General features: G+C 47.2%; 2 protein-coding genes across 12 annotated transcripts in view; one reads left to right on the top strand and one right to left on the bottom strand.

Annotated features, from left to right (window-relative positions):
• The window catches only part of Capn3 (calpain 3), a 50,621-nt gene extending 34,758 nt beyond the window's left edge, over window positions 1-15,863 (top strand). For 3 of the 9 annotated variants that reach the window (XM_005381335.2, XM_005381339.2, XM_013512464.1), the window contains 16 exons: window positions 294-371; window positions 1,032-1,192; window positions 2,934-3,103; window positions 3,355-3,366; window positions 3,922-4,130; window positions 5,023-5,059; window positions 7,662-7,679; window positions 9,477-9,587; window positions 10,466-10,543; window positions 10,843-10,900; window positions 10,983-11,047; window positions 11,455-11,523; window positions 11,612-11,690; window positions 11,843-11,959; window positions 12,133-12,191; window positions 12,532-13,092. In XM_005381335.2, coding sequence (XP_005381392.1) covers window positions 294-371; window positions 1,032-1,192; window positions 2,934-3,103; window positions 3,355-3,366; window positions 3,922-4,130; window positions 5,023-5,059; window positions 7,662-7,679; window positions 9,477-9,587; window positions 10,466-10,543; window positions 10,843-10,900; window positions 10,983-11,047; window positions 11,455-11,523; window positions 11,612-11,690; window positions 11,843-11,959; window positions 12,133-12,191; window positions 12,532-12,558 — 1,348 coding nt within the window. In that variant the 3' untranslated portion in view covers window positions 12,559-13,092. The other 6 variants (XM_005381338.2, XM_005381340.2, XM_005381342.2 and 3 more) reach the window with 5 other exon arrangements.
• Znf106 (zinc finger protein 106) overlaps window positions 13,576-21,132 on the bottom strand; it is a 64,772-nt gene continuing 57,215 nt past the window's right edge. For all 3 annotated transcript variants that reach the window (XM_005381333.2, XM_013512461.1, XM_013512460.1), the window contains exons 20-23: window positions 20,976-21,047; window positions 20,152-20,223; window positions 17,908-18,054; window positions 13,576-17,513 (exon numbers count right to left, since the gene is read on the bottom strand). In XM_005381333.2, the coding sequence (XP_005381390.1) occupies window positions 17,457-17,513; window positions 17,908-18,054; window positions 20,152-20,223; window positions 20,976-21,047 (348 nt within the window). In that variant the 3' untranslated portion in view covers window positions 13,576-17,456. The remainder of the gene's footprint in view (window positions 17,514-17,907; window positions 18,055-20,151; window positions 20,224-20,975; window positions 21,048-21,132) is intronic.

A 21,132-nucleotide genomic window follows, 5' to 3' on the forward strand; every position in this document is an offset into this window, starting at 1 on the left:
CTGAGATTCCCTCTCCTTCCTGTCCCCATACAAAGGCACACGGGGCCTTGGAAAGAAATGCACCGCTTGTCACTGAAAGGACTAGACCAGAGGCCCCGGCATGTTAAAAGGCCCACGGGAAGCAACTACAAGGTTTTTCGCTGAGGGTAACAGGTCAGACCAACACTTTGGAGCTCATACGGGCTGCAGTTGAGATGGGCTATTTCTTCAGCTCCACATCTCTCTGACAGCTCCTGTCCCACCCCACATACCACCTTCCCCTCCTCCCTCCATAACCCCCCATTTCCCACCAGCTGGAAGGACTGGAGCTTTGTGGACAAAGATGAGAAGGCCCGTCTGCAGCACCAGGTCACTGAGGATGGAGAGTTCTGGTGAGTCCCAGATCCAGGAGGACCCAGAAGGGTGAGGGATGCGGCAGGGAGGTGAAGTCTCCAGCGTCCGTCCCTAGCCAGAGGCTGCCAGAGTCCAGCCCTTGGGAGATCTGGGCCTGTCTTCCTCCAGCCAGAGACGGGAGAGTGTTAGGTCACAGTGAGGACCAGGGCAGCATGAGGCAGCTCTTGTTCCGGCCACTTGCTGCTGGCCTAATATAGCTCCCTTCTGAGCTGAGGACACGCAGATCCCCCAAAACCGCCCTCAGCCTCACTCAGGGCTTCCCTACGCAGGCTTCCAGTCTCAGACTGAAGGCAACTTCAGGACTCTCAAGGTTCATTTGTGCTGCTTGTCACTCTGTAAATCACTCATTTGATGGTTTTTCCCAAATGACTGCTCCTCCAACTTTTTGGAGAACTGAATTTCTGTCAAGCTGCCCCATCAAGGACATACGATTCTAAGTCATTACTACAAGGCTGGGTAATAGTTGGGGCAGATGTGTTGAACCAAGGGTGTCTGTGCCACTTACAAGGGAAAGACCTGCTGGGACCTTAACCAAGCTTCTCTGAGCTCATTCCTTGGGCTGAGTTGGCCCTGGGATCTGCCCTCTCCCAGCCCCTCCTTATCTGTTCCCCTGTGGCTCGCTCCCCTGCCCTCCTCAGGATGTCATATGACGACTTCATCTACCACTTCACAAAGCTGGAGATCTGCAACCTGACTGCGGATGCCCTGGAATCTGACAAGCTGCAGACGTGGACGGTGTCGGTGAACGAGGGCCGCTGGGTGAGGGGCTGCTCTGCCGGAGGCTGCCGCAACTTCCCAGGTGGGAGATGCTCTCCGAGGGGGAAGGGTCTGCGCAGCCTGGGTCCCAGGTAGAATAATATTCACAGTCACGCATGGAGTCTCTGCCAAGCTCCAGACAACCACTGTCTCACTAAATCCTCCCATTTTACTGAGAGGCTGCCACACTGAGGATCTTGCAACAGGGAGCTGTCAAAATGTTGAGGCAGGAAACTGTCAGAACAGTATCTCGTGGGTCCCTTGTGTTCAACATAGTCCTGGAGGAGTCGCTCAGGTTGGAGTGCTGAAAGCTGAGACCAGGTCTGCAGCTGTGGAGATGGGGTGGGGAGCAAGCAGATCTTCGAGAATGAAGACGGATGTCAAGATTCCTGGCATTCCTGGCGTAGGGACCCAAGCAGGTGGCATCAGTATTGCAAGATGAGAAATGTGGAGGAAGAAAACTGCTGTGGTGTTTGTAATATAGAATTAGATGCACACATTAGGAAGGTGTTTGGTTATATGATACAAACTCAGTAAGTGTTTGAGGAAGAAAGTAAAGGAGAAAGAAGGAAGTGAGGGAGGGGTCAAGGAGGGAGGGAGGGAGGGAGGAAGGAAGGAAGGAACGAATGAACGAACGAAGGAAGGAAGAGAGGGAAGAAGGAAGAGAGGGAGGGAGTGAGCAGAGACTGAGCTGGGATATGTACCTGAGGGCTGTTGCTATATAGGGTGAGTTAAAATGTGGAGTTATGGCCAGGGAGATAGCTCAGCAGCACAGCACTGTAGATCACTGTAGATCACTGTAGATCAACTGTAGATCACCTGGCAAGTGCAAGGTCCTGAGTTTGATTCCTGATACCAAAAAAGAAAATGTACAGTTAAGTAAGATTGTCTGAGGAGACAGGCAATGTGATGGGGAGCAGAAGAGAGACTTAAGACCTGATCCCAGAGACCCACAACATTTTGGGGCAAGTAAAGTTGTCAGTAAAGCCTAGAATGAAAGTTCAGAGAAGGAAGGAAGACCTACACATCCAACCCAAACAGCTCCATCTGCGTAAGGTAGAGGCTCCACCCACCAAATAATTGGACAGATAACTGACTTATTTTTCCCATAAGCATTTATTGAGCACCTAGTATTAGCTGGGGTTCACCAGAAAGGCAGAACCAATAGGACTGGTGAACAGAGGGGATTCATTAGGGGAAACTGGCTCACATGATCCTGTCTGAGTCCCAAGACAGGCCATGGGGAAGCTGGAGACCCTAGGACTGGTACCAGCACACATGGGGGTTGGGGACAGGGTATGGTGCATGTCCTGGAATCCAAATGCCAGAAATCCTGGAGTTCTGATGTCCAGTGGCAGAAGAATGTCCCAGCTCCAGGAGAGAGAGGGAAAATGGGTTTCACTATGTAGTCCAGGCTGGCCTTGAACTCACTGTTAGCCTAGGTTAGCCTTGAACTTTTAGCCATTCTCCCACCTCAGCTTCCCAAGTGCTGGGATCACAGACATAGAGCACCACAGCACAAGAGGGGAAATTCTTTTCTTGCCTTTTGTTCTATGTGAGCCCCCATCAGTGGATCTTCCCCTTCAGTCCCCCAATTCACAGGCGGCTGTCCTCCGGAAACACGCTCACAGACACAGCAGTCCCCTGGCCGTTAATCCAGGCAGACTGACTCCTAAATTAACCATCCCATAGGGGACAGCGATGAAGGAGCCCTCTCTCATTTCCTTCCCACCCTTTCTGCAAGAGGGAGCTCTGAACCTGTATTTCCTTCCTGGGGGGCACAGATACTTTCTGGACCAACCCCCAGTACCGTCTGAAGCTCCTGGAGGAGGACGATGACCCTGATGACTCCGAGGTCATCTGCAGCTTCCTGGTGGCCCTGATGCAGAAGAACCGGCGGAAGGATCGGAAGCTGGGCGCCAACCTCTTCACCATTGGCTTCGCCATCTATGAGGTGTGTGGGCCCCAGCAGCCTCCGGCGCAGGAGACATCACCTTCACGGAAGCGGGGCTCGGGAGCTTCCCCAGGGCTGCTGCTCTCAGGCTCACTTGTGTCCGTAAGAAGCAGAAAACGCCAGGGATACAGTGGAGGGAGGCCAGGCTGGCAGGGCAGGCACAGGGGGAGTCAGAGTCCGTACCATTCTACAGTTGCTGTGCTTCCCTTTGTTCAGATCTGAGGCTGCTTCTTCTTCTGTTTCTCTCCAAGGTTCCCAAAGAGGTATAGCAGTGGTGGCAACGGCAGTTGTGTGCGGCGTTCACTGGGGTCCCGAGTCTGTCTGTGGCTTGCGAGGAGCTTCTTGTGGGGTTTGTGGGCAGCACTGTGGCGCAATGTATACTTTCATCCTTTCACTGGACACCGCCCTCACACAACCCCTTCACACACTCTTTCACACTCACGAACTTACACACTCACACACGCATTCCGAGGGGGGCTGCCCTCTTCAGGGAGGAGGAATCCCCTCCCCCAGAACCCAGCCTTGAGGGCCTTCCCAGCCTGAGGGGACGCAGGGGACGAGCAGCTGACCTGGTAAGTGGCCTTGTCTATGGGGCAGTGGACTTGACCTTCACCTCGGAATCTCAGCAGAAAGGCAGAGGAAGGGAGGTAGGGAGCTCTGGGATGCTGAGCTAGTTGAGGCCGTTGGACTGGCAGTAGGTGGATCAGACTGTGAAATGGGTGCCCAGACTAAGGAAGGGACCGCTCACTGGAAGGGCTGTGAGCAGGACAGGGCAACCCTCCCAGGGCTTCAGGTCCCATGGGCTCCTCTGTCCCCAGATGCACGGGAACAAGCAGCACCTGCAGAAGGACTTCTTCCTGTACAATGCTTCCAGGGCCAGGAGCAAAACCTACATCAACATGCGGGAGGTATCCCAGCGCTTCCGCCTGCCTCCCAGTGAGTACGTCATCGTGCCCTCCACCTACGAGCCCCACCAGGAAGGGGAATTCATCCTCCGGGTCTTCTCTGAAAAGAGGAATCTCTCTGAGTGAGTCCCGCCTGGTTTTCCCCACCTGTCCCTAGAAGCGCACGTGACCTGTTGTAGAGATTGGAGGCAGGAAGTAGCTGGAGTGGTTTCCTTCAGCTTCCTGGGATATGGTGACCAGTCTGCACCTCTTCCCTATCTACTGCCCATCTTCCTATCACTGATTCATTCATCTCACAGACATTTATGGAGCACCTACTGTGTCCCAGGCACTCTTCTAGGCCCTGGGGATACAGAAGTTAAACAGAAAGAAATCTCTGCCTCATAAAGCCTAACACTTAGGGCAATGGTGGTGAATCTAGGGTGCATGTGTTCTTCTTCTTTTAAGACAAAATATGTTAATGTATGAGTTATTTTTTCTAATCTGAAATTTCAGGATGCAGGTTTAGTTCCAGGGTTGGCACTTTGTGATAAATAAGTTTTGGGTTGCAGTCTCTAAAAGTTTGCCATTGCTGCTCTAGAGTGAGACAATGATGGGGGGGGAATATATATATATATATATATATATATATATTAGTATGCTAGATTCGGAGAAGGAATGAAAAAGTGAAAATAAAATAGGGAAGAGTTATAGTTCCATACAGGTGGGTGTGATTAAAATTTTAGGTTAGTATAGCCAGGGAAGCCAGCAAGTCCATATCCTAGACTTGGCCATCACAAATGTCCCAGTTTCCAGAAGAAGCACAAGGTCCGTGGGTAGCTGCTGGGCCTGGGCTGGATTGTTAGGGATGCTGCCCACATAGAGCTGGTGCCTGGGGTGAAGGTTTAGTCTCTGGGGTCCTCTTAAAGTCAGTACCAATTTGGGCACCAGAAAGCCATGTGATTTGAGAAAATTCTCCATGTGTTTCGTTTGCTCCTGGTGACCCTGAGACACCCACATTTGTGTTTTTCACAGGGAAGTTGAAAATACAATCTCTGTGGATCGACCAGTGGTGAGTAGTTTGTTTCTTACATGTGCAAAGGTCCAGAGGGTCACTTTCCAAGCCCTGCAGGGGGCTGACGGTGGTGGCGGGAGGAGAGTGGGTACGGGCAGGGGGAGACGCGAGTTGGGGGTGTGGGACAGTTATGCCATGTCACTATAGCTTCTGCTTGGTGTGGCCGACAGTAATGGGTCTGACGGTCTTAGGACCATTTAGTCGGTTCAGGAACTGAGAAGTATGGCAGAGGGGGAAAGCAGTCTGAACAGTTAGAAGGGAACAAGGCCAGAGAAAGGGGCGATGACAAGAGCAACAGCTAACATTATGAGGTTGGACAACAGTGGATTTCTCTTGCACAGAAAAGGAAGCATGCTGGCTGTGCACCCGGTGTCAGAGCCTGCTACCAGCTGGTGGCCTGGATGAGTTATATAACCCTTCTGACTCAGTTTTCTATTCTGTAGAATGGGAATAATGGGCCTGGCAGTGCTTTGTGGAGTTTAAATTTTTTTTGTACTGGGAATTGAACTCAGGGCCTTGCACTTGCCAGGAAGATGCTGTGCCGCTGAGCTACATCCCTGGCCGTTTTGTGGAGTTTAACATGTACCAGCCAGCTTGCACTACTGTCAGTACATGCATAATTGTCCCATTGGGCAGTTTGTACTAACTGATGGGACTGTCCTATGCCACCCAATGGGACAGTCACGCATGTACCACCTGTGGTCCAGAGCCCCCGGCAACAAGGCATGCATTATAGTCCCACTGTAAATGTTGACTTAGTAAGACTATGTGTGAAATGTTCGGCACAGTGCGGACACTCAAGTAGAAATTACGACCCACATTTTACCACTTGCAAGTTACTTTCTACATGTGTTATCTCACTGGATCCTTTCGAGATTGTTTTCTGAGAAATAAAGAAGGTTATCCTCCCTGCCTTTCAAGCAAGGGAGCAGAGACCCGGTAGGGTTAAATGACTTGTGTTCACGGGGCTAGTAAGTCGCAGGTAGGGCTGGAACTCACGTCCAGAGTCTGAGTTCACCTCCATGCTGGTGCCAGCTCCAGAGCTGAGGATCCCAAGGTCAGCAGCACAGGGCTGGGGTTCCCTGGGGTCTCTGTATTGAGGGGTCATGTATCTCCCTTGGGCTTTGGGGCCTGATTAGTAAACAGTCCCCTGTGCTCAGGGAAGACAGTCGTCCCACTGAACTGTATTCCAGGTGGATAGCCCTAGCCTATGCCAGTGACATCTCCAAATGCCTTCGGAACCAGGGCAGATGTTTGGTTTCAGTGTTACATGCATTTGGCTCTATTCTCCCCTTTGGACACTGCTGACCAGTGTACAGTATTTATCAGGAGTTGCACACTCGAAATCTAATGGGAGCTGGGCATGGTGGCGCATACCTGTAATCCCAGCACTCGGGAGGCTGAGGCAGGAGGCTTGTTGTGAGCTTGAGACCCGCCTGGCGACAAAGCAAGCTCAAGGCCAGCCCGAACTGCATAGGGAGACCCTGCCTCAAAAACATACACACACACACAAAATCTAATGGGAGCCAGTATGGTACCTACCTGAGCAATCGGGAAGGTGTAGGGGTGCTGGTGTTCATGCTGCCATACTTATCTACAGTTCTCTGGTGACACTTGGCTTCTGCGTTGGAGGGACAACCGGAGTGGCAGCCTCTGTGGCATTCTGAGGGTGGGAAGTGGTGACACCCGCAGCTCAGCTGAGGGGTTTCTAATTTTATAAAAAGAGCTCCAAACCTTGGTTTCCACCTTAAGTCTCCATATTTTAAATGTTTGCTCAAAAATTTTTTAAAAAAGTCTATAAGGGGCTGGGGACTTAGCTCAGCGGCAAAAGCACCTGCCTGGCAAGTGCAAGGTCGTGAGTTTGGTTCCCGGTACCGGAGAAAAACCAAAAAAAAAAACAAAAACAAACAAACAAAAAAATTCTATAAGATAAACTCATTTTCAAGCCAGGTTGAGTGAGCCATATTTTTGACTTTTTTTTTTTTTTTTTTTTTTTTTTTTATTTTAAGGATAAAAGGAGGGAAACATTAACAGACATACAACATTTTACAACATATCACAAGCACAATACAGACAATACAGAGTTACAAACAAAGTGGTAGGGAATTAACAATGGTGGTTGTATTACATATTGATATCTTCAAAGTGGCTTCTCATGAAAACAGATATAGACATGCAATACTGGTCAACCAAAGACTCATTGACAGTTTTTTTGACTTTTTTTTGAGACAGGATTTCACTATGTAGTTCAGGCTGCTTTTGAACTTAACTATGTAACCCAGGTTTACCTTGAACTCAACTGCAATCCTCCTGCCTCAGCCCCCAGAGTGCTGAGCCTACAAATGTGTAATCCACACCTGGCCCCATTTTCCAATTTTTAGTAAGTACTTTAAAAAGTTAGCCAGAAGGTCCCTTTCCTTGACTGTATTCAATAACAATGGATAATTAAAGCCATAGCAGCAGCCAGTCTCTGGATATGGAGGGGAGAGAAGGAAGAACCCTTCCCTCCCTACACACACACACAGAATCCCAGAGCCACTGGCCATTCTGGGAACTTGCTTTTCTCTTATTTTGCATGTACCATTCTTTTCTTATCTAGAAAAAGAAAAAACCCAAGGTGAGTGTAACAGGGTGAGTAGGCAGAGCATGCGTGTGTACCCATGTGTATGTGTGCATGCGTGCACCAGACTTGCCTTCCTCTCCTCCCTCCAAGTTCCTGCTGAGGCTATGTGTGTGTGTGTGTGTGTGTGTGTGAGTGACAGCCGATACTGCTGAGAGGACATCGTGCTGGACATGCTCCTAGCTGCTTTCTCTGGGTTAACTCAGTCCTCACGAGAACCCTAGGAGATTGGCACCATTATTGATCCTCATTTTCAGGAAGGAGAAAAGGTAAAAGCTGACCAACCTGCCCAAGGATAAGGCAGCTTGAGCACCAGAGCCAGGCTCTGGCTCCACAGATCGAGCCCTGGCCTAGCACCTGCCATCAGAAGGGGTTCGGTGCTCGTTTTCATGGTGGTGCCTGGAGGACCCATCACAGGGCTTCTCCCAAGATTGGCGCTGCTCAAGACCAGAGCCAACACTCACCAAGCACAGTGCAGGTGGCGATGCTTCTTTTGCAGCTATACCAGCACCGATGGGGTAGGTGCTGTTATCTCCTTTTACAGGCAAGGGGACAGATTCAGAGGGGACATTCCTGAGAGTGAGTGACTTCCCCAAATGCACACAACTAATGAGTGAGGGAACCAGAACCAAAAACTGCTTTTGTCTACTACGAAGACCTGGATTTCCTGTCCCCACTTCTCTTAGACCTGTGTTGTCCAGACCTGTACTTGGGCTGGATAAGTGTACCCGGCAGGGCTGCTCCATGACTACACCATGTCCACTGGCACATATTCCTGCTCAGCCTGTAACCTCCGCAAGCTCCCGTTGCTCGGGCAAGACCTTTGCTTAGAAGGCAGAGCAAGAGCTTTGGGGGCCTGCTGGGCGCCAGGAGTGGCGGAGCTATTTTCATAGGCCTTCCCACCTGACCTGGCATCGACAAGCAGCATGGAAAGACCCTGGGGCCTCCTTTAGTCTGCTTGGAGACTGCTTACCCCATGGTTCTCTGCACAGCAGCTTCCAAACCCAAGTGATGCCTTCCTCCTGCTATGGGGTGCACAGCCCACCAGCTGGCGTAACATCTCCCAACCCTGTTCCTCTTGCATGTGTATCTTGAAAATATCCCTTCTATCTGTGTAGCACTTTCAATGCTTTTTTCAGTACAAATTTACATTCAGCATCTCATTTGACCCCCACCACCGGAGGAAAAAGCAAGTTTTATCATGCCCTTAATGGCTGAGCAGCCGGGGCTAGGGAAGACATTTCTCCCTCAAGGGCTGGGCTGGTCAGTGTTGTGACCAAACATGGATCTTGCCACTCATCAGTCTTTTCTCAGTCTCACTGTGTCTCCCTGGAGATTCGTTGGTTGCTGCGATGTGTGGGTACCAGGGGCAAAGAGCTCTGCTTGCCTCCATCCAAGAATCTCTGTTCATAACGGCTTTATTTATGCTGAACTTCTTGGAGAATTTAATCTGAAATTATTTCCATTTGAAAAAAAAATCTATGGAATATTTTAAAACCACAGCCCAAGATCATTCTGCTTTTAGCAGTCTCAGCACTTCTGGATGTGCTACTTGATGGCACCCATATAACTCTACCTTGAGGACAGCTGGGGTGGGTATCAAAAGACAAAGGACTAAGGCCCAGAGAGGCTTCCTCTTTACGCAGTTACACACCTTGTTAGCTAGCAGCAGAGCTGGAGCTTGAACTGAAGTTTTTCTTCTCACTAAGCTGCTGGGGGCAGGGCCTCAATGCGCCACCCAGCCCATAACCCTTGCTTCCTTCCCGCCCCTCCCCACCTCCCCCCTCTCTCCAGCCCATCATCTTCGTTTCAGACAGAGCAAACAGCAACAAGGAGCTGGGTGTGGACCAGGAGTCAGAGGGCAAAGACAAAGCAAGCCCCGATAAACAGGAGAAATCCCCACAGGTTTCTGAGCATGTGGCATGACTGAGGGGCTAGCACTGTGCACCCAGGGGCCATTTTGCTCCTGGGTATGTGGAGGCGGAGGGGTTGCCAGGGAGGGTCTCTAACACGCAGGGTTTGGATCTGTCTCACTGACCCTTTATCTCATAAGTTCCCCTAAACTTGGCCTGCTGCCTGGGTGCACATCTTGCGGACTGGCTGCCACACCAAACTGTCCTACACTGAAAAGACGGGTTGAGCCTCCCCCACTGGAGCCCAACCAGCCAGGACAGCGAGAGACGGTGTTGGCAAAGGCTGAGAGAACAGCTGGAGAGAGCTGAGCCTGCACAGCCGTCCTCAGTCCTTGAGCTTGTGACAAGAGTGGGAAAGGACAGTAGAAGCAAAGGGGGACTGATGTCAGAAACAGGCTTCTCTAGACTCGGAGGAAAATTTATACCGGAGTGGGAAAGCATGGACACACACAGCTTAGAGAATGTGAGGCTCAGGGCTCCTCTGTCCCGGGCGGCCCCTCAGTGGAGTGATAACACAGGTGCTAGAGGAAGCAGAACACTCAGCCCCCTTTGAACTGTGGGGCCGCTGGGTGGAACGATCAGGGTCAAAAGAGTGAAGGCTCTGGCTGGGGAGGACCGAGGGCGTGATGTCTGCATGTCGGTATGGCTCACGCATGAGGTGTCAGGACTGGCGAGATGTGAAGAGCTACTGAGGGCTCGATTCTCACTCCAGCTCACCAGGTTGGACCGCAAAGAGCATTCATCAGCTCGATGCTGGCTCCTGCGGCCACCTGCAGCTGTTTTGGGTGCCCTGGCACCTTTCCGGGAGCTTTCCTCCCAATTCATTCATCCCTGACTCCTGTGAACCAACTTTCCTTTGTGCTCCCACAGCCACGGCCTGGCAACACTGACCATGAAAGCGAGGAACAGCAGCAATTTCACAACATCTTCAAGCAGATAGCAGGTGATGTAAGTACCTCCAACCCTGGGATCCCACAGGAGCCCGCTTCTGTTCCGCACAGCACAAAATCCCCAGGCCCTTGAGCTCCTGACTGACACACCTGCTAGGTGGCTGTGACTGCCCACTGCAGGCCGGACAGCCGAGGGTGCAGTAGCTGCGCCTCTGCCTTCCTCGGGAAAGCCCCAGCTTCCCTTCTAGGACAGCACCAACAAGGATGTTACAAATGTGGACAGCTGGGACTTGCTTTGCAAAGCCTCTGCTCCTTAGCTGCTCTCCTCTGAACCATGACTTTCCTCTTCCTCCTGAGGACATGGAGATCTCTGCAGACGAGCTCAAGAACGTCCTTAATGCTGTTGTGAACAAACGTGAGCAACTCGAATCACATGGGGGGATGGGCAGGGGGCCCAGCTGTCTGACGGCAGCCCCTCACTCTTCTCCATCCCACAGACAAGGACCTGAAGACACAAGGTTTCACGCTGGAGTCCTGCCGTAGCATGATTGCCCTCATGGATGTATCCTTCCTGCCATCTCCTTCCAAATCTCTGGCCAGGGACACAATAGGGGTGTCCAGTCAGCCAGAAGGCCCAAATCTGTATCCAAGGAGAAAGAGATCCTGACTCAGAGCACCAGATGCCAGTATGAAAGGGGCAGAAGGGAAAGATACGAATTGTATCTGGCCTCTATCTCCAACTCCTACCTCAGGCCTAAGGCTCTGCCTGGGATTCTTCCAAGCCAGAGGGGTCCTTAGAGACAGACTCCATGGGTCACTGAGCTGTGGAACTTTGACTGGTGGAAGTGGAGGGGAGGGCTGAGGATACAACAGTGGGTAGGGAGCACAGGCAGAGGCTTCCTATGGGCCACCCCTCCCTGTCCCGGGGGGACTCTGCTATGTGCCTGTAGACCTGACCTCCCTCCTCAGACAGATGGCTCGGGGAGGCTGAACCTACAAGAGTTCCATCACCTGTGGAAGAAGATCAAGGCCTGGCAGGTGGGATGAGAGTGCGGTGTGGCAATGAAGGTGGGGTTGATTCAGGGATTCAGCGTGTGACTTGTGTCCCCAAATTCTCTATTGCCAGAAAATCTTCAAACATTATGACACAGACCAGTCCGGCACCATCAACAGCCACGAGATGCGCAATGCTGTGAACGATGCAGGTGGTGGGAGGAAAGGGGGGCCAGGCTGCCGGGGCCCTTCTGGAGAAAGGAGGGGACTCCTTCCCTTAAAGCCAGGGTGGCCACGGGGCAGGGAAACAGAATATAGGTGTGAAGACTTCAACTCTCCCTCCTCTTGCCTGGCCCCTCCACAGGCTTCCATCTCAACAGCCAGCTCTACAACATCATCACCATGCGGTATGCAGACAGACACATGAACATCGACTTTGACAGCTTTATCTGCTGCTTTGTCAGGCTGGAGGGCATGTTCAGTAAGTGGGCCAGTGCCTCCCCACAGGGACAGCTGAAGCAATAGAAATCTCCACCCGACCATCCACGGGAGGGTTACTGATGATACTGTCTGCAGGCACTGTCCCCTTACAAGTTCCAACAACAAAGGGAGAGTGAGCTTGTAACGGGACTCTGGTCTGTGTTCTTTCCCCAGGAGCTTTCAATGCATTTGACAAAGATGGAGATGGGATCATCAAACTCAACGTTCTAGAGGTAAAACATACTAGGCCCTTTCCCTGCACCATGCAATTCAAGGTAGAAGAACTAATGAGGCCAACAGGACCCACTGTGGCTTCTCACTTCCAAACACTGAGGGAGGCATGGGACAGGAAGGGAGCACAAAGGGAGGGAAGGCAGGCAGGGAATGTGGCTCTCAGACAGGTGCAGGGAGGGATCCAAAGGGGTCTCAGCTCCCACACCTTTCTTGGAAAGATACGGGGAAACATCTGCAATAAACCACAGGTCCTTTGAAAATACTCTATTCCATTAGAGCCTGAAAACAAAGGTTTCTCTTTTCTTGTCTACCCTCTGACCTTGGGACTTCCTCTCTCAGTGGCTGCAGCTCACCATGTACGCCTGAACCCGGCTGGCCTCATCCCAGGTCACGCAGGACCTCTCAGGATTCAGTCTACCCAGTATAGCTAGAGCCACTTACCTCAAAGGACCCAGTAGCTGTAACCCCAGGCCTCCAGGCACCTCCTTGGTCTTGTTCCTCCTCCACTTTGGTCCACACTGTCTTCATCTATTATGACCAGCCTGACCCTTGGGAGAACCATTTTTTCCCTTTGCCACATGAAGGCAAGTGTCTGCCTCAGTGGTGCATGGCCTCACCAGGAGGTCTGCTGATTCTGAGCAGCCTTAGCTTGCACTAGGCTGTTTGCAGAAGCACATGCCAATGGCTGGGCGCTCACTCATGTGGGAGCTGCCCTCACCCTCTGCTCTCCTCACCGTGGGAGTAACCAAACTTCTTGGATCTGCCTGCTTCAGTGTGGCCTGCTCTGGGCTACACTAACTCAGTGGTATAGAACTGGGTACACTTTGGGTTTCTGACTCACAAGTTTGGCTGCATTCTGAAAAGAGTTGATCTAAATAAAAGCATGTGTATGGCTGGTTCCACTGTTTTCTTTTTTCTTTTTTTTCCCCTCACATTTAGACAGCACAGAGCATGACCACAGCCTTCCAGGCAATATTCACCTATCATCTGCAGAAAGCCCTGATTCCTGAATAAAACAAAAATTCACAGACAAAAATAAGCCCTCAAGTCCCTGTTAAAACATACCTATTATTATTCCTTGGGCACAGGAATCACTCAGATACTTTCCAAGATAAGGAAGACGGTGGGATAGTTGTTGGTGTGGAGAATAAATGGGTGGCCTGTGACTAGGGGGAGCGAGCTGGGGTAATGGAGCAGTGATGCCGTTTCTCCGTCACAGCTTGTCTGCTGACTGACCTGTTGTCGAGCTTATCTGGACCACGGCCTGCAGTCCATCTATAAGCATCTTGTGTTTCCCACCCAGGTCCCTTCACATTCTCTATGCCAACATGGAAAAAAATGGGCTGACTGTGAACATGCAGACAAGATTATACAAGTAAAAAGTCATTAGTAAAGTACTTTATTTTCCCCTTGTATTTGCTTTATATCTTGCTTTACAAAGTTATGAAGTTCACAACTTTATACCAAAATGTAAGAAGGCTAGGCTATTTGCTTATAAACATTTTTTGCAGTCAAGTGTCATCTAACCTTGTTCTTCTTCTAAACCATAGTCAATGTTTAAAAAAAATCAGAAATCAAGGGTATTGTAGCAGCTTAGGGCATACATTTTTCTTTAACAGAAGAAAGATTTTCAACAGTTTTTCCTTCTTGACCCCACCCTCCCCCGGCTCCAATTATGCAGGCTACTAACTTGAATTTAGAGCAAATCTGGGAAAGATCTGGCAAGACTGCATATTTGAGGATGGAGGGAAAGGTAGAGGTTACTGTCTGATAAGTAGTGGGTTTGGTTTATATGAGGACTGCAACTCACTTGCATGTGGAACTCAGTATAGCCCTAATCTCCTCCAGAATAGCTTTTCCTTATCTGACTACAACTTTTTTTTTTTTTTTTGGTACTGGGAATTGAACTCAGGACCTCATACTTGCCAGGCAGGCATTGCGCCACTGAGCTATATCCCCAGCCCCTGACTACTACTCTTAAACACCAAGGATCCTAATGATGTAGTACAAGGATGAAGCCACCATCTTATAAATGTGGCAGGTATGCCTTTCATAATAATCCTAGGAGCTCTCCTTTAGGTGACAAGAACAGAATTTGTAAGTCAGCATATGGAAACTGCACTTATTAGAGCAAACCAGAGAATATGTGCTATTCAAATCCCACATCACAATACACTTCGACCTCCAATCAATTCCATTCCCTAAAATACCAATCATTCTTCTAAGTGTACACCTACTCTCACCAAATCAGCCACATACCTCATCACTAGTTGTCCACTGTATAATCTACCTGAAAAACTTGACAGAACAAAACCTTTGTTAGGCAAATACTTAAAAAGCAACAGTTGCGCCTTTAAATGATATGTAAGCCACTAGCTAAACATTCAATCACTAACTCTTCTGAGGGAGAAAACTTCTCCTCACAAGAGGAGGAGCAGTAAGAAACAACTTCTTCTCAAACTCAAGTAACAACAGGGTAAGAAAATTCTCTGCTCTTCTTTTGCATTGTATTTGTCTTATAACTGAGTAGAAGTATGCCAAAATATATTTTGAACCTAATTAAAAACTTTTGCATAAAACTTGAAGTAACTAATGCTTTAACAGAACAAAGGACCATTAAAAACACTAGCATATACACACAAGAGGATTTATTCTATGGTTCTCTTGGTTTTGAGATACTGAAACAGGCGTAAACCAAAAAATTCTAAAAAATGGCCTCCAATGTGCCAGCTTTCGTCAGTCACCGAACAGTCTCCTTCGTTCGTGAGGCTGCTACCCGCCAGTGTCAGCACAGGTGCCTGAGCCATAGCTCCTCTGTGAGGGGAAAGAGAGGCCATGACTGTAACGGTGCCGTGAGACTAGAAGGCAGTCAAAGTTGCGCCACTAGGGATAGCAGCACAACCACAGCAGCCAAGACACTTATGGTTCCTTTATTTCTCAACAGAGGGCTAACATGGTTTATTAAGAATAACTCATTAATCTGGTATTAAGAAGAATTCTACATGTCCTTGGAAAGAATATATTACTGCCACTGCTTCAAAGACAACTTTGTGAGATGAGGAAAGATATCAAATATAGGTGCCCACAAGTATATACACACAGACAGGGACTTTCACACATGCAAACAGGCAGATACATGCACACAATTCTACCAAGTGGAATCCAATCACAATTCAGTTCTTACTAACTCCATCAGCCTGTAACGCCCTCAGAAGTTCCCATGACTGTCTGACACCTCACGTTCCCCTTCCTCCTGTACAAAGGCACCATGCTGTTCCTGGTTCAGGCTCTGAGAACACACCACCCTATTCACATGGAAATGTGTCACTGCAGCCCAAAGAAAAATGCCACGGTTAGCAATGAATCCAAATGGACTTTCCTGGGCAATCATTATTCCCAAACCCACAGAATAACGTGGCTTCTGTGGCCACCCTTGCAGGATACAGGGGTGAGAGGTGGGGAAAGACTGTTAACCTTACACACAGAAACTGCACAATTACTTTATCTACAAGAGCTCTGTTCTCCCTTCAGCTCATGCAAATCTAAACAGTGTGGTTAACAAAAGAGGACACTCAAAAGGACAGAATTAATAGGTTGTGAGGCCAGCCATTATCTGGTAGTAGCTCTTAAATTAGTTCTGGCTCCAGTCAGAACCACTGGAGCCTTTTCTGGAAAAAAAAACACACACACACATCATCTTGTACAGTATATACTTCTGGGGCTCGCAGAACCTCCTGCAGCCTATCTAGGAACCCTAGGTGAAGTCGCTGTCCTAGAGCCTAAAGGAAGACACGCAGATGTGTGTGCGCACTGGTAGGGTGGAATAGCCCAGATGCAATCTGACAAAACATTAGGTGTCACATCCAGAAGCTCAGAATGTGGCATGGGTTCTTCTTCCTTATATGAAGAAATCTGAGCTTTGGGATTCCAGAAACAAAAAGGTTAGAAAGATACTTGTATAGCTTTACAAATAAGAGTCCAGAGAATTCTAAAAACAAAGCAGTCCTACTCAGGTTTTGTTGGCTTGGGTATTTGCAATGGACAGGCAGAGGCTTTCCCTCTACCATACTCCACTTTCCTCTTCCAGCTACTGGGGAAGTGAAGGCAAAGACACTGGCTTCAGAAATGAGTCTCCAGGAAGCCTACTGGAGACCCTAAAAACCATACCCAGACACTTTATTCTAATTTTCCCATCCTGGGTGCTGCAGACGGGCAGAGAGCACCTGTGAGTCTGGAGCAATCCTTGATGGCTGCCTTGGTCCAGGCACAACTAGACATAGGGAGACGGGGCGGACAATGGAGCAAACCAAAAGGTTCAGACCCACACGAGGTTTTCCAGAGCCTGGAGAGGAACATGAAGGTACATCTCAGTGCAAACAGCCTGACAACACTGCAGCACGAGCACCCAGGTCTAGCAGCAAGACTGAAAGGCAAGTGATGGGCTGTACATTGCCTCACATTGAACACAGACGTTCACCAGGAAATGCTGTCGGTAACGAATCACCACTGTGGGACTTGTTTTCTAAATTCCTAAAATATACAGTGAGTGGAGCAGCCACTCTAGCTGCTTAGCAAAAGTCTGTGTGTCCTTTAGGTTTTTTTGTGGGGGTGGTTACTGGGAATGGAGCTCAGGACCTTATGCTTGCCAGGCAGCCGCTGTGCCACTGAGCTATGTCTTCGGCCCCTCCTTTAGCATTTAAAGCCTTCTCTGGCCTTCAGCAAAGTGGATGAACAGTGAAACACACTGTACATAATTGTTAAGAAAGGAAACTATTTGCTTCCAATTTAAATACCTAGTTATTCCAACTAGAGAAATTAAAACTGATCTTGAAAATTTAGCAGTTTGAACAAACTTGTACTTAAAAACCTGACTATAGGTTTAAACCATCATTGAGAACATAAACTAAAAAAAAAAAACTGGTATCAGTAAAATACACATATGACTAGGGGTCAACCTGGGCAACCAATTGAGATCTGGATCTTTAGTGAACATCTGGAGAACGCTGGTAACATAAATCTCCCTATGTCATACCATATGGTTCTTTAAAGGCTGTCGGAAACTGGCTGTTTTAAACACTCCAGCAAAATCTTGAAGTGTAGCCTACCATCCCATAGAGCTCCCCAGACATATGCTAGTGGTCAGCCTGGCAGGTAGCTACTTTCTCCTTCCCTACTTCCTGGCGGAAGGAAGACAGTGGCCTATGTGAGGGGCTGATAGGAAAACAGTTCAGCTAATGACTTCCCAACATGGGAGGTAAAAAACTTCATGCATGAATTTTGCTCTCATCTTCAGCATGTCGTTCAATGTGTTCTGCAGCATCCTAGGGAAAAGGAAGAAGGGCCATGAGACAGCTGGTAGTAAGACAGGAGGAAATCAAAGCCATTAAAAGCCAGATGGGTCTATTCTACTTAGTATCTGCACATAAATGCAGTTAGAAGCCAGCACTCCACTAATTTACATGAAACTGTGCTCTTTAAGATGAGTTCTTAGCGCCAAACACTGGAATCAGCTACAAGATTTGAAACATCTGAAAGTACTTTCCCTAGGCTCTTCCTCACTGAAAAATCCCCCAAGTCACTGAATAGTAAAACAAAAAATCTCTGGGCCTTGTTTATTTTAATCCTGAACACTCTCATAAAGCAAAAATGATCCGCTGGCCTCTGTTCTGGGGAGGCCACCAAAGCCCAGGGGAACCATGAGCTCCACTGATGTACCTGCTTGGATCCTTTCCTAGCTGTGAAAAAAGCATCACAGTTCTTCCAGCGACACTTCAGAGTCTGAAAGTTTGGATTAGTGTGGTCAGTCAGCAAATGTTGCTTTAAATGATCTACAACACCAAATATCAGAGAGCAACCATGCCACTGTAAAGAAAGAGAATGAGGGGAGCAGATGAAGAGTTCAGTAAAAAACAAAGCTCAAAAAGAGAACAGTAAACATGCGATCAGAATATTCCTTGCTTTTATCCCATAAATACTGTAAAGCAAAAAGTAAGCCCCTTATTCTTTCATTCATTCTTGGCTACAATATATAACAAAACCAGAGGCAACCAAATTAAATATCAATATAATGGGGAACCTTTAAAAGACTAAAGCCACTTGACATGCTAGTGTTTTGAGAAGGCAAAGCACTTAGGTAGCCATTATACTTGTTAAATAACGAAAAGGGTAATAGATATTTATAGATGAACTACCATATTCAGTTTAAACTACATTTGTTATCTTGCTATGATAAAATTTGAATGTCTATCTTAGTCCATACATTATAAAAGACAAACAGCTTTCCTATAATACTAAAAGGGCATATTTAACAACTCTGAGAACTATTTACTTATAAACTTGAAGACAAAAATATTGAGCCCAGGGATATAGCTCAGTGGCATAAAGGCCTGCCTGGCAAGTGCAAGGTCCTGAGTTCGATTCCCAGTACCCCCCAAAAAAATCTGATAAATAAAATGACATTTGTGGAAATATTTGTTGTAGAAATTATGTTTGCCTGGCAAACCTGACTTCTCTCACAATCTTTATCACTTGAATCTTGTTATAACCCTTTTCTAAATTTTAATGTAAAATTTTTACTTTTAAATATGACTCAATTTCACATAGTAGTCAGAGAACATAAGCATGCTTCGTCTTGGTTTCTTCCTTACAGGCTTGTTTATAATAAATCTTGTGATTCTAACTTGTTTATTTCTTCTTTTTGTTGCTTTGTTTTGGTTTTATTTCTAAAAATAATGCAAATTTGAGTTTCTCCTCTGTCAGACCATTGCATCTGCTTCCTTTGAAATCAAAAGGTAAACACTCCAGTGCTCTAGAGATCTTGTGCTAGATTTTGTTTGCCTTCCCTGATAATACTAAAAAGCAAAGACAATAATATAGAAAAAAGCTGAAAATAATTAGGCTGTGGAGACATCTAAAACCAAATTAAAACAAGTGTCAAGTTCACTCCATCAATGCTGAAAAGGAGATTAGGACTGGGGAAAAGAAATTCAGTGCTACGAACTTTTCTTTGGTCACTACTGTTGTTAAGTTGATTTTTTTTTTTTTTTTTTTTAAATTAAGACTTGTAAAGAATAGTGAAGTTTTAAGGGTTAATCATCAGGTTCTGCCCCAAAACAGAAACCACAGAAATCACACCACTCAGTTCAATGGACCAAAGCTTGTAACTCTTTTCCCCCAGTATTGTGGATTGAACACAGGGTTGGCCCCAGCTCTTACTGTTTTACTTTCTGCAGTACTAGTGATTGAACCCAGGGCTTTCGCACTGAGCTATGTCCTAGTCCTTTTTTTACTTTTTATGTTGAGATAGTCTATAAGTTGCTAAGGCTGAGCTTGCAGTCCTCATCTCAGCCTCCCCAAGTGCTGGGATTACAAGTGTGTAAACCTGCTAGGTTTGTAAATTAGAGACTATAAAACTTTTACTTGCTTATTCCTCAGAAACCAATGAAGACATAAACAGTCCACAAAACACTTGCAATCCCTGAAAACTGCGTGTGGCTGGAAGGACAAGTTTTATAAAAATAAGCAACTCTTTTTTATTTTCAAGTATTTCGCCGATGGCTGATTATTTTTAAGCATGCATTTTTTTGTAACAAGCAGAACAAAACAAAAACCACCTAGGACACAACCCAAGAAGACAATATTTAAGTAGACCTCATGTCTAATCTTATGATAGACATTTGTTTGTTTTTTTTCCGGTACCAGGAACCGAACTCACGACCTTGCACTTGCCTGGCAGGCGCTGTGCTGCTGAGCTAAATCCCCAGCCCCTTGATAGACATTTCAAGTATAAAAACTTCTTTAACCTACAGTGAAAGGCTTATAGTTAGATGCTCAAATACAAAAATGTTACGCTGCTGCTGAGTATCTATGAAGTAGCCTGAGCATTTCCTATATCTGGTGACAAGAGCGCTCAATTTGGCAGCACATATACTAAATCTGGTGAACAGTTTCACTGCTTACCCAACAGCGGTAATTCTGCATCAGATTTAGCCTCACAGCCCGAATACTGCCATCATAACAGCCAGTGTAGATCTGGAGAAAGAAGTTATAATATCAGACCAAAATGCACACAAAGAAACAACTACACAACACCCTCAAACCAAGAGTTAAAGGAAACACTAACCTAAAGCAAAACCAGCCGCACAGTATTAGAACGGGGAAGTAGTTTATAAATCTCAGCATCTGGACACTTGGAAGCTGTGCCTCTTATAGTCTTCTTAGAACTGTGTCTTGAGCAACATCGGCCCACCCAGGGGAGTACCTACTGTTTAACTAGGGAGCTCTGGCTTCTAACTGGTGTTGTGCATCAGGCATCTGAATTTCACTGCAAGAAAAGCTTCTACTACACCAAGTTTAAAAACATCCATCCTGATTCCACCTCATAATTTAAAAATAAAATCAACCAAGACTTAGCAGGATCTACTTTTAGGTCTGCTATAACTCTGCCAGGCTGGTCAAATCTCCTGAGTCCAATGTTCTATTCAGAGCATAAGGCCTCTGGAAACAGTACCACACAATTTTTTGAAGCATTTTATACGTATCTTCTATGTAATGATGGCATTACATTATTCACTGTAATTATTTTCACTATTAATAGAAATGAAATATTCAACAATGTCCCTGAGTTACTCCTCACAATTATGCTGAGTAAAAAGGCATTCAATACTGAGGTATGTATCAGAAACAGAAGTCACTTTGAGAGGTCACAAGTAGTAACATCAGTATGTAGATTTCCAAGTTAATATATTCAAAGGCAAACGTCTCATATGGCAAATAATGCTCACCATGCTTTTATGGATGGTCATACACATAATCATGTCTTTGTGTCCTCCATAAACTTGCAGTCGATCATGAGACTTAGGCAAAAGAAAAAAAATAGAAAAATAACTTAAGGTTACTTAAACCTTGTGCTTAAAAAGCAATCCCTTCAGGCCTCTGGGA

Source organism: Chinchilla lanigera, unplaced genomic scaffold (genome assembly GCF_000276665.1).
Source record: "Chinchilla lanigera isolate Chin_1 unplaced genomic scaffold, ChiLan1.0 scaffold00015, whole genome shotgun sequence".
NCBI classification, from domain to species: domain Eukaryota; kingdom Metazoa; phylum Chordata; class Mammalia; order Rodentia; family Chinchillidae; genus Chinchilla; species Chinchilla lanigera.